The sequence below is a fragment of the Sceloporus occidentalis genome, unplaced genomic scaffold (genome assembly GCF_023333645.1).
Source record: "Sceloporus occidentalis isolate IW3139 unplaced genomic scaffold, rSceOcc1.0.p SCAF_6, whole genome shotgun sequence".
Taxonomy (NCBI): Eukaryota; Metazoa; Chordata; class Lepidosauria; order Squamata; family Phrynosomatidae; genus Sceloporus; species Sceloporus occidentalis.
In genome coordinates, this window is record NW_028316986.1 from 97,817,501 (window position 1) to 97,829,742 (window position 12,242).

Here is a 12,242-nt window from a genome sequence, read left to right on the forward strand (position 1 = left end):
TCCAAGCCATTGTATTCCCTATTACCATGCACAGATGTAAGAGCTGGACAGTGAAGAAAGCAGGTAGGAAGAAAATTAATTCATTTGAGATGTGGTGCTGGAGAAGAGCGCTGAGGATACCATGGACAGCTAAAATGACAAACAAGCGGATCCTAGAACAGATCAAGCCAGAAACCTTCCTGGAAGCCAAGATGACTAAATTGAGGCTGTTATATTTTGGCCAGTCCTGAGAAAGTATGCCTCATTAGAAAAGACAATGATGTTGGGAAAGGTGTAGGGAAGCAGAAAGAGAGGAAGACCACATGCCAGATGGCTAGACTCAATCAGGAAGACCATGGACCTGAGCCTGCAGGACCTGAGCAGAGAGGTAGTGGACCGGGGGGCTTGGAGACGTCTCATTCACAGGGTCCCCATGAGTTGAAATCTACCCAAAAGCAACTGGCAACAAACACAGAGGTTCCTTCTCTGCAGAGATCTATGCTGTATGCAGAGTGCAGGAGGAGGGTCTACATGATACATGCAAGGACATCACTTGTATAACTCCCATCGTGCCTCATTCACCAGCTATACTGTCTAGGTCTGGTGGAAATTCCTGGAAGACCACAGGAAAGCCAGATGCCAATATATGAGCCAGCCACAGCCTCACCTGGTCTTAGAGGACACCAATCCAACACTGTGAAACAGCCGTTCTCAGAAACCAATTCGATATCATAACCATAAATAAATTCCAAAGAGAGTTACACTGTGTCAGGCCCAGAGATTAAAAGACCTTTCCCACACATGTATAGCACTGTGGTTCCACTTTTACTGCCACAGTTACATCCTATAGAATTTGGGGACTTGCAGCTAACAGTCAAAGAGCTCCAGTGCCTTCCTACACTACAAACCTCAGTGTTTCATAGGATGAAATCCTGAGGTTTGAAGCAGTTAAAGTAGAATCATAGCACTATAATTGTCCAGTGTGAAAGTGTCCTGGGTCCACTGCATTTAATGAATTACAGTGGGAATTATATGTAACTGTCTAGGTTCCCCTGCTCGAACTATAAATCCATGCGTCTTTGGCATGCTCCAAATGGAGGACCTTTTGGAATGCCTCCTGGACAGAAGGCTGAAATGAAGGACATGTCTTGGAAAAGGAGGGCTTCCAGTCTCCTTGGTTGGAGGGGGAGAAGTGGGAGTCCAGGGTGACTAGATGTCACAACTGCAAAGGAGGACATGACACCACAAAAAGTAGGACCTTCAAGAAAAAATGGAGGACATGACTGAATAAAAGCCAAAAAGCACTCCTACAAATATAAATCCATGCTTCTCGGTCAGGATCAAAATGAAGGACCTTTGGGAATGCCTCCTGGAGAGAAGGCTGAAATAGAGGGTATGTCTTGGAAAAGGAGGACCGTGGCTCACACTGACCAAGTCCCCCCCCCCCCCGCAGCATCCTGGCCATCCCTTCTCCCCATTAGCCCCCCTCCACCATCACCACCATCATCCACATCCTCTTCTCATTCCCCCAAGGCAGAAGAGTGCCGCTGTTGGGGGGGGGGGAGGCTGAAACCCAGGGTGACCAGAGGTTTTCCTTTTCCAGGCCATGTCCTAGATTTCAATCTTCTGTCCAGGAGGTATTCCAAATTGTCCTCCATTTTGAGCCTGAGTAAGAAGCATGAATTTACATTTCTGTGTTTGAGCTTTTATTTAGTCATGTCGGCCATGTCTCTTTAAGGCTATACATTTTGAACCAGACTAAGAAGCATGGATTCCTATTTTTATTGAGTGTTTTGAGCTTTTCTTTAGTCACATCTTCCATTGTGAGCCTAAGAAGCATGAATTACATTTGTTAGTGTTTTGAGCTTTGGTCATGTCCTCCATGTTTCTCAAAGGCCCTCCATTTTGAGCTTGATCAAGAAACATGGATTCATATTTCTATGAGAGCTTTGACTTTTCTTTGGTCATGTCCTCCATGTTTCTTAAAGACCATACATTTTGAGCTTGATCAAGAAACATGGATTCATATTTCTATGAGAGCTTTGACTTTTCTTTGGTCATGTCCTCCATGTTTCTTAAAGACCATACATTTTGAGCTTGATCAAGAAACATGGATTCATATTTCTATGAGAGCTTTGACTTTTCTTTGGTCATGTCCTCCATGTTTCTTAAAGACCATACATTTTTGAGCATAACCAAGCAGGAATTTACATTTCTATGAGTGCTTTGTGCTTTCATTTGGTCATATTTCTTGAAGGCCCTCCATTTTGAACATGGTTAAGCATAAATTTATATTTCTATGTGTTTTAGCTTTTCTTCAGTCACATCTTCCATGTTTCTTTAAGGTCCTCCGTTTAGAGCCTGACCAAGAAGCATGGATTTGTGTTTCTATGAGGGTTTTGAGCTTTTGGTGGGCACAGCCTCCATGCTTCTTAAAGGTCCTCCATATAGAGCCTCACTATGAAGCACAAATTTACATTTCTATGAGTGGTTTGAGCTTTTCTTTGGTTATGTCCTCCATGTTTCTTAAAGACCTTACGTTCTGAGCCAAACCAAGCAGGAATTTACATTTGTATGAGTGCTTTGAGCTTTCATTTGATCATGTCCTCCATGTTTCTTGAAGGCCCTACATTTTGAGCCTGACCAAGGAGCATGGATTCATATTTCTATGAGTGTTTTGAGCTTTTGTTTGGTCATGGCCTTCATGTTTCTTGAGGGTCCTCCATTTTGAGCCTATGAAGCAGGAATTTACATTTCTGTGAGGATTTGGGGCTTAGATTTGGTCATGTCCTCCATGTTTCTTTAAGGCTGTCTATTTTGAGCCTGACCAAGAAGCATAAATTTACACTTCTGTGTGTTTTTGAACTTTCTTTTGGTCATGTCCTCCATGTTTCTTTTAAAGGCCCTACATCTTGAGCCTAACCAAGAAGCAGGAACTTGCATTTCTATGAGTGCTTTGAGCTTCTCTTTGGTCAAGTCCTCCATGTTTCTTAAAGGCCCTCCATTTGAAGCCTGACTGAGAAGCATGGACTCATATTTCTATTGAGTATTTTGAGCTTGGCCAAGAAAGATGGGTTCATAGATATACGAGTGTTTTAAGCCTCACAGGATTGGCCATGTCTTCCACGTATCTTGAAGGCCCTCCATTTGGAGCCTGACCGAGAAGCGTGGGCTAATGTTTCTATTGAGTCTTTTGAGCCTGATAGAATCGGCCATGTCTTCCATGTTCCCTTTTGAACGGGGCCAAGAAGCACGGGTCCCTATTTCGACGACGAGGCCCCGGGGCCTGCCTGCCTGCCTGCCTCCCTCGGGGCCTGCCTCCGGGGCGACCATTGTGACGCCGAGGCCTAGCCTCCCTGCGGCGCCGGGGCCTGGCGCCGGGGGCCGTCCACTTGGGCCATGAGGCGTTGGCGGCGTCGCCGAGGGCCGCGTCGGGGGTCGGCCCAGTGCCTCGGGGCGGAGGGCGGCGGGTGGCGCGGCGTCTCCCGCAGCAAGGCCAGGAAGGAGCCTCCGGCCCCGTCGAGCTGCTGCAGCTTCTCCGGCCTGGAGAGCCCACCTCCGCCTCCGCCGCCAATGGCCCGCCGCCGCCGCCGCTGCAGCCCCGGGCGCTTCTTCTCCGCGGCCGAGGCCTACAGCTCCGAGCCGGAGGCGGCGGGCGGCGAGGGCCCCTTCAGGGCCGGCGAGGAGGAGGAGGAGGAGGAGGAGGGGGGGCGGCTCCCGGGGCGGAAGGGCGGCAAGAGCCTGGCCTCGCTGCCGCCCAGCCGCCGCCGCCCCCCGCAGCACCCCAAGGGCTCTCCTCCGCGGCGCCTGGCGGCCTGGCAGCCCCACTTGGCCGGCGAGGGCTGCGCCACCCCCGGCGGCACCACCACCTCCTGCACCACCCTCTATGGCGGGGACTTCCAGCAGCAGCAGCAGCAGCAGCAAGGCCCCAGCCGCTCCCCGGTGGGACGCAGCGGGAGCCGGCTGGAGGAGCTGCTCCTGCTCCGCGAGGAGCCCTGGGCCACCCCCGTGGGCTTCCCCGCAGACTTCCCCACCGACGCCAGCAAGGCCCCCTCGCTCTGCCCGTCCTCCTTCTCCTTTTCCCAGCTGGACCACAGGGCCAAGATGGCGGCCCCGGAGGAGAGGGAGCGGGCGAGGAAGAAGAAGGAGCCCCAGCAGCAGCAGCAGCAGCAGCAGCTCTCCTCCAGGAAGGAGTGGCAGGAGCTCTGCGAGAGCAGCCCCAGCTTGGCCGACCTCATGCACTCCCTGAGGCAATACGAGGAGGAAGACAGCCCCTACGCCGGCCCCGACTCCAGGGCCCATCAGCACAGCCACCGCCGCCCCCATCATCCCCATCCCAAGCCCAGGAAAGGGGGCCCTCGCCTGGCCCTCCAGGACCTGATGATGGACAAGCGCTACGAGGAGCTGCTGCTCCCCGAAAGGGACAAGAAGATCGCCGCCCTGATGCTGGCCAGGCACCAGGAAGAAGAAGAGATGAAAGACCGGCAGCTGGAGGTTTCGGAGGCCTGGGAGAAGATGAGGCAAAAGGAGAAGAAGCACAAGGCCCGGCTGGAGAAGGAGAGGCAATACCAGCTGGCCGACAGCCTGGACCAGTGGCAGCGGGACCGGGACCGGAGGAAATCCAGGCTCAAGTTGGAGGAACAGCAGCTGGTCGCCGCCCGGGAAAGGGAGATGATGCTCCGGGACAAGAAGTGGAAGAAACTGGCCAAAGAACAAGAGTGCAGGCGCCGGGAGAGAAGCGAAAACGCCCGGCTTCAAGCCGAGTATCGGAAACGCTCTCAGGAAAAGCAGCTCTGGGAGAAAAGGCTAAACGAGAGGAGCGCCCAGGAGCACAACTCTTACGCGTACAAAGAGAAGATGATGCAGGCCCTGGAGAAGAGGCTGGTGAAGGAAATGGAAAGGAAGAGGAGGAAAACGGACATGAACGAATACAGGAGAGCCAGGCACATCCAGGCCAAGGAACAAGTGGACGACAGGATGAAAGCCGACGAGCTGTACAAGAGGCTCTGCATTGAACAAAAGCTCCAGAGGTCTCAGGAGATCCTCGAACAGCTTCTGGAAGAGAGGAACCGAGAACTGAAAGAAAAGAGCTTCAAAGAGGAAGAGCAAGGCATGATTGCCAAGGTTAGAGCGAAGGAGACGGAGGAAGAGAAGAGAAGGCGTAAGGAGATGCTGCTGCAGATAGCCGAGATGAAGATCCAGCAGGCCAGAGAAATCATGTCCAAAAACATCGAAGACAGAGCGCAGCGGATGAAAGAAATTAACTGCATGAAGGAAAGGAACCACCACAGCCGCAAACAGAAGCTTGATTATGATGAAAAACGTAACCTGCGGGTGTTGCAAGAAGCGCTGCGACGGAAAGATCAGAAAAGCAATCAGATCCTACGACAGAAAGACACTGCTATTGAAGAGTCTAGGAAATTAGCCCAAGCATCTTATGACCTTAGAGAAAAAGTGAGAAATCTGATAAACCATAATTCATTTGACCAGATGGCACTAGATGCCCATCGTAACGCAAGTCTCCTTCGAGGCCTCTAGTGAAGTTTAACGAAACATCCCAGACTGTCTTGTGTCCCCCAAAACATGGTTGTAATGTGTTCGTTTTGTAGAATTCTGCATTGCTGTACACTAAAGTGGTTTCAGCCTTAATTACTGTTTGACTCATAAGTGTTTGGGGGGATTGTGATTTAAGAGTTTACATTGTATACCACACATACAGGTTGAGTATCCGGAATTCCAAAATCTTCCAAAATCCAAAATTGTCCATACGGGTAGCTGTTACAGTGACACCTTTGCTTTCTGATCGTTCAATGTACACAAGCTTTTTTTCAGTACAAAATTATTTAAAAAGCTGTATTCAGGCCATGTGTATAAGGTATATACAAACATAAATGAATTTTGTCATTAGACTTGGGTCTCATCTCCAAGACATCTCATTATGTTTATGCAAATATTCCATAAAAACTCTGAAATCCAAAACACTTCTTGTCCCAAGCATTTTGGATAAGGGAGACTTAGCCTATGTGTATCACTTGCATTTGTTACCCCATCATGAACATAAGACACTGAAGTTTGGCCACATACAGTTTTGTACATTTAATGCACTATTAAGTATGGCCATAACTTGATGCTAGGTACCTTTTAATTTAGTCTTCCTGCAACAAATAATTGTTTTAAATATATTTTTGCAATGACTACTTGTATTTCACATAAGTTCAATGATATTCCATGTCCAAGTATGAATCCCTCACTCATAATCAAGAACACAATGAAAGTTGTTCAGTATTTTTATATTCAAATAAATATTTTTATAGCTAAATCATCAACAGTTTACAGTGCACATATTCACTAGCCTCACTTATTTCTGTGAAGCTTATCATGTCTTTAAACAGAGGCTGGATGACCATCTGTTAGGGGTGCTTGGTTGTGAATTCCTGCATGGCAGGGGGTTGGACTTGATGGGCCTTGTGGTCTCTTCCAACTCTAGGATTCTGTGATTCTGTGCTGTACAGTTGGGGTGGGCAAAATGCCCCCTCAGATAGTCTTGAGCTGCAGTTCCCAGAATTCATCACACTAAATTACACTGGTCTGTTGAGAGTTTTAGTCCATCAACTGCAGGGATCCGTTTTGCCCAGCTCACAGGAACATGTTCATATCCGTAATTTGGAAAACATGAATTTATTGTTTTTAGCATGTGGTTGTGCCCCAGAGAGTGGTGGACTCTCCATTGTTGGAGATCTCTAAACAAGTTGGACAACCTTATTTCAGGGATTATATGTGCCTAAGATTTCATGTGCTGAAAGAAAGTTTGTGACTGGAAACTGTGAAAACACCAACCTTGTGTCATTCACGGTATTTTAAAATAAAGCTAGATGAACTATTTTTGTATTTCAAAAAGTGAGGATTGCATTACTTGATACTTATTTTTATGGGTTACCTGTGTGGAGCAATGTGTGCGTTCACATTTACTTGCTTAAATACAGGCTAAATCAATGTGTCCCCTTCGCTGCCTGTGGTCAGATGCTTTGAGCAGCTTGTGTGACATTTGTTATGTTGGTTTGAGAGAATAAAAAAGACGTAACTGAGCATTTTATCTCTTTTTTATGGGTATCTTTCAAAACATTCTCACCTCTGGGATGTGACTGAAATTTTTTCAGAGCTCAGTGAATGGAAAGATATGTTTGTGTTTACCAACCTGATGTACAATAAATGGGGCTGTGTTATTTTCCTTTCCATTTCAGTTGTAATTGTAAGCATTTTTACTTGTCAATCTGATCTGGAAATTAATGGGACCACATATATTTTGTGGGGCTGGATTGGTGAGCTATATTTGTCCTTTTCAATTTCTATATGCTATTTGATATATCAAGCTCTGCACCCCATAAATATCTGCCATTTTACACATATCTGCATTCAAAATTCCTGAGGAAAATAAGCCATGCATTTTCATTAAACCTAAGTGAAGGACAAGATTGGAAGGGTTGTTCTGCGTTTCTTAGTCTTGGCTCAAGATAGGAGTGGGAAAACTGGCCCCAAGAAGGTATTGGATTAGAGGTCACACGCCAGTTGTGGGCATGGCCAGAGCAGTGGTGGCTGGTGGCTTCTGTTTCAGTGGAACATTGATTCTTCCCAGGTTTTTGTTTGAACTTTAAAAGAGCTACCCAGAGTATCCTGAACTGTATCCCCAAAGCAGGCTTAGAAACTTGAATATCTCCTTTAAATTTCAGGCCAAAAAACAGTTCATTTTCCCACTGTCCACCAGCCCCCACTGAGCCAACAGCCAGCAATACTACTCTCCCATTTCACATCCAAATGTGCATCACACACCTGCTTATAAAATAATTGTGCCACATTCCCCTCCCTCAGATTGTGACTGAGGCACATTACGGCACACAGTCATGAGAACCTACCACCCAAATTTTAGCGTGTGACCAAGTTCAGGAAAGAGAGGTGTTACATACTTAGAATAGCATTGGCTCTTTTCTAGTAACTGTCAGCCTGGGGAGAGGTGAAGGGAGGGGTGCAATTGAAATAAGGATGGCATCTCTTCATGTGCCATCTCAGTTTAAGTGACATTCCCAGTGGCCCACCCAAATGCAGTTTGACAGGCTGCTGGGAAAGCAGGTGTGTTGCAGAGGATAGCACTGCTTACCATCTGCTCTTTTGAAATCATACACACACGCACACTCCAGACTATGAAACAGATGCTCGGTAGGTAGCTGGAGGTGCCATTTAAAGCGGGCAGGCATCACACAGGAATGATTCTCTCCATTCACTCTCCTGCCCAGCACAACATTCACAATGGAAGAAATGTAGCTGCCTATTGGGGATCCTCAAAAGAGATGCATACATCCCTTTAAATTGTCCCATGAGGCTAAAGGTGTAAGAAAAGGCAGAGGGACATAATTTAAGAGTTTAAAAATGCTTTGGCATGAAAACAGTTCACTTGACAAGCTGGCACCAGCAGCTTAAAAATTCAGTAAAAGTCCTGGTGACATTGGGAGGACTAAATTGGCTTTAATCATACTACTTCAGCTTAACATCACCAGACTGGGCTGCATCCCTGTGGTTCATAGAATCAGCTACTTGAATTTGTCTCAGTGAAGTCTATATATGATAATCCTTAGTAAGAATGCTTAAGCTGTCAGCTTCCCACACCAGCCATCAACACATTTATGTCAAAATCAGCCAGGTCAATTTTAATGGAATTTACAGCATTGCAGCTGTTCTTTGGATCATCACTGTAGTTCAGTCACTGAAAGGCTGAGGGTGGCTGAAACAGAGAGAGACCAAACTTGCAGCTACATGATAAGAAGTTAAGGGTCCCCCCTCAAGTCACTTTTATACATTGAAGTCAGTGTAGTTTGCTTTCCCACAAAAAGCCATAACCTTATTGGATTATTAGAATACAGGTTGGGTATCCTTTATCTAGAATCCCAAACTCCAAAATATTCCAATAGCCAAAATTGTCCACATGGGTGGCTGAGATAGGGATGCTTTTGCTTTCTGATGGTTCAGTATACACAAATTTTGTTTCATGTACAAAATTATTTAAAATGTGTATGGAATTCAGGCTAAGTATAACGTGTATACAAAATATAAATAAATTTCATGTTTAGACTGGGATCACATTACCAAGATATCTCATTAGATATATGCAAATATTCCTTAATACTCCCCCCCCCCCCAAACATGAAATCCAAAACATTTCTGGTCCCAAGTATTTCAGATAAGGGAGAGTTAACCAGTACATGATTGGTATAAGTTCTTACAAAAAGTTGCCACCCACCAGATATTCTGAGCAAATAAATGTCAGTCTGAATGCACACTTACAGATCAGGTCAACCCTTTAATTTCTGAGAGCATGTGGCCAGAAGGAATAAAAAACAGTTTCCTCTGTTTTGAAACTTAATTAGAAAGGATTCCTCCCATGAGGTGAGAACTACCCTGTATATCAACACAGACATGTTTGTCTGAGGAATAAACTATTAGGATGTGTAAGTGCAAGCCTGTCCCTCATTTGAACTATATTCTTAGAAGGAAAGGGATATAGCCTATATTACTGGAATGAAACGGAAATAGCTCCCTGGACAGACGCTGACTTCTTGACATGTGCTGCATCCACACTGAGAAATAATCTAGTTTGACATCACTTTAACTGCCATGGCTCAATGCTATGGAGTTCTGGAAACTGTATTTTTATGAGAGAATTAGCCTTCTGTGTCAAGAGAGCTCTGGTGCTACAAAAAACTACAGTTCTCAAAATTCCATAGCATTGAGGTATGGCAGTCAAAGCGGTCTCAAACTGGATTAGTTTTGCTGTGTGAATGCAACCTAAAGCAGCAACTTCATTCTTCTGTGCCACCATTCTGTGTCTTCGAAGCCTTGGAAACAACACATCAAAGGTCAGAGCTGAATTTGTACACATCCAAATTTCAGGATTTAGTGTGTATCTTCAGTTTTCTCATTGACGTATGATAACCTAATGAATTTCTCAGTTTTTTCTTAGGCAAGGAATACTCAGAAGGGGTTTGCCATTGTCTCCCTCTGAACATAGCCTACAGAACCTCGTATTCCTTGGTTGTTTCCTTTCCAAGCTAAAGATGTTCAAGTTCAGTGTGTTAAGATTTTGGGTTGTTGTTTTTTTAGAAAAATAGTTCTACTGTAAAGTCACATCACAGGTTTTTTGTTTGTTTGTTTTTTAAGTGCCTACACATTCAGTTTGGGATCAGTATTTACAGCTGCTGCAGAATTTAGCTTTATTTTATGCCTCTGGGCAAGGGGAACAATTGGATTATATTAAGGCTGCAAAAATCTTTGACCCTCATATTCTGCTGTTTTTCTGACTGAAGCACACTGACATAAAGGAGAATTTGCTCTTTGGAAATTGTTCCCATGTCAGAATCACAAGCTACAGTTCACTTCAGATAGTAGTAATATTAGGCATACCTGTAAATTTTCATTTTGAGAAGATTTACAGGAAGTGGGGGAGAAGAATGTGATGAATGATTTTAACAGGTCTCCCTTTCACAGACATTGTAGCCTTATTTTGGCATTTACCTAAACTCCCAGTAGGGCCATCAGATAGTTCACCTTTCTAGCTCACCAGCTGTTCATACATTATGATAAGGTCCACATGCAGGGAGGAGGGACTGGTCAAGCATGCTTAATTGTTTAATATTAACCAAAAAATGTAGGCAATATGAGCTCTCAATTATATCACGCTCCTCATTATAGCAGTAACATTTTGGATGCTAGCTATCACATCTGAATCTGAGAGAAGGGGAAGTGGAAGATGAGGTGACACACAAATACCCATCTGTTTGGATCACAAGGCACCAGCAGATGCTGCATGATAGAAGTCAAAATTAAAGGTGATATATCCTCTCAGCAAGCATTGTTTGTATTCAAGTACTTTGGCAGTGCTATGGCAGACCATCATGTGGTTTTCTTGGCAATATTTATTCAGAGAAGGTTTGCCATTGCCTTCCTCTGAGGTTGATAGGGTCTGACTTTCCCAAGCTCACCCAGCTGATTTCCATGGTTGAGTGAGGATTTGAACCCTGGCCTCCCAAAGTCCTAGTCTGACACTCAAACCACTTACACCATACTGCTGGTCTCCCAGCAGATGTGGGCTGTTATTGAGACTGAAAAATGCATCTCTGATGCTCTTGACCATTGGTAGCAAAATCAAATGTGGCTCATGTGTCAAGTGAGCAAAGTTTTCTTTAAAAAAGAAAAGGTTGCTAAAATCTATTAGATGCATTTTCTAGTGCTATACCTCTAACTATGATTTGGTTGGTCTCTCCAGCTTGCTGAGAAACCCCTACACATGCATGAACCTCAATGATTGCCATACTCAAAAGATCCAACCTGAAAGTCGCAAAGGGTATGCATAATTGTCCATGCAAAGGGAAATGGAAGCCTATGGCTCAAGAGCATCAGGTGTGTCTCTGAGGTGCAGTGATGCCAGAGACAAGTGTATGACAGAAGGCAACTTGTGTCTCTGCCCTGATACAATATTCTCTCTACTGGTAGTATAAGATGTTGTCTCAGGATTGTGATCCATAAATCTTTCTTTTCTGCATCTATTGCGTCTGCGAAGTCTCGTCCAGCAGAGCTGTTCAAGGTGGTTAAGAAGCTAACTCAGACTCCTTCCACCTTGAACCCGATATTACAACCTACTGAGGGTGCTGTGACAACTTCAATGATTACTTTGCAGATAAAATCTCTCGGATAAGGGCCGACTTAGACACCACCTTTGATATAGAAATGACAAGAGAGGTGTCCAGCGACTCTTAATGAGGTTAATTTGGATCAATTTCAGTCTTTGAGTACCGATGATATAGACAAGCTGCTTGGAAAGGTTCAAAAGACCACTTGTCCTCTCAACCCCTGCTCTTCATGGCTGGCCATCCAGGGAGGGGAGGCAACTATGAGTTTACTAAGATCAATAATTAATGCCACCCTCAGGGAAAGCTGCTTTCCAGCCAGTAGTACATGCACTGGTAACCTCTCGCTTGGATTTCTGTAATGCGCTCTACATGGGGCTACCTTTGTATCAGGTTCGGAAGCTTCAGCTGATTCAAAATGCTGCAGCCAGATTGATTACGGGGATAACTAGATCAGATCATATAACACCCGTATTAAAATCTCTCCACTGGCTGCCAATTCGCTTCCGGTCCCAGTACAAAGTGTTGGTTATTACCTTTAAAGCCCTAAATGGCTTGGGCCCTGGTTACTTGAGGGAATGCCTCTCCCTG

General features: G+C 45.4%; 1 protein-coding gene across 1 annotated transcript; it reads left to right on the forward strand.

The window, feature by feature from the left end:
- The first annotated feature begins 3,537 nt into the window (after window positions 1-3,537).
- Window positions 3,538-6,803, forward strand: LOC149311149 (coiled-coil domain-containing protein 185-like). The gene has a single exon (XM_089530469.1). The coding sequence runs from the start codon at window positions 3,553-3,555 to the stop codon at window positions 5,515-5,517; it is 1,965 nt and encodes a 654-aa protein (XP_089386595.1). The 5' UTR covers window positions 3,538-3,552; the 3' UTR covers window positions 5,518-6,803.
- The last annotated feature ends 5,439 nt before the right edge of the window (window positions 6,804-12,242 follow it).

Excerpts from the sequence above, each read along its gene's own strand:
- LOC149311149 (XM_089530469.1), top strand. The coding sequence starts at position 3,553 with ATGGCCCGCCGCCGCCGCCGCTGCAGCCCCGGGCGCTTCTTCTCCGCG.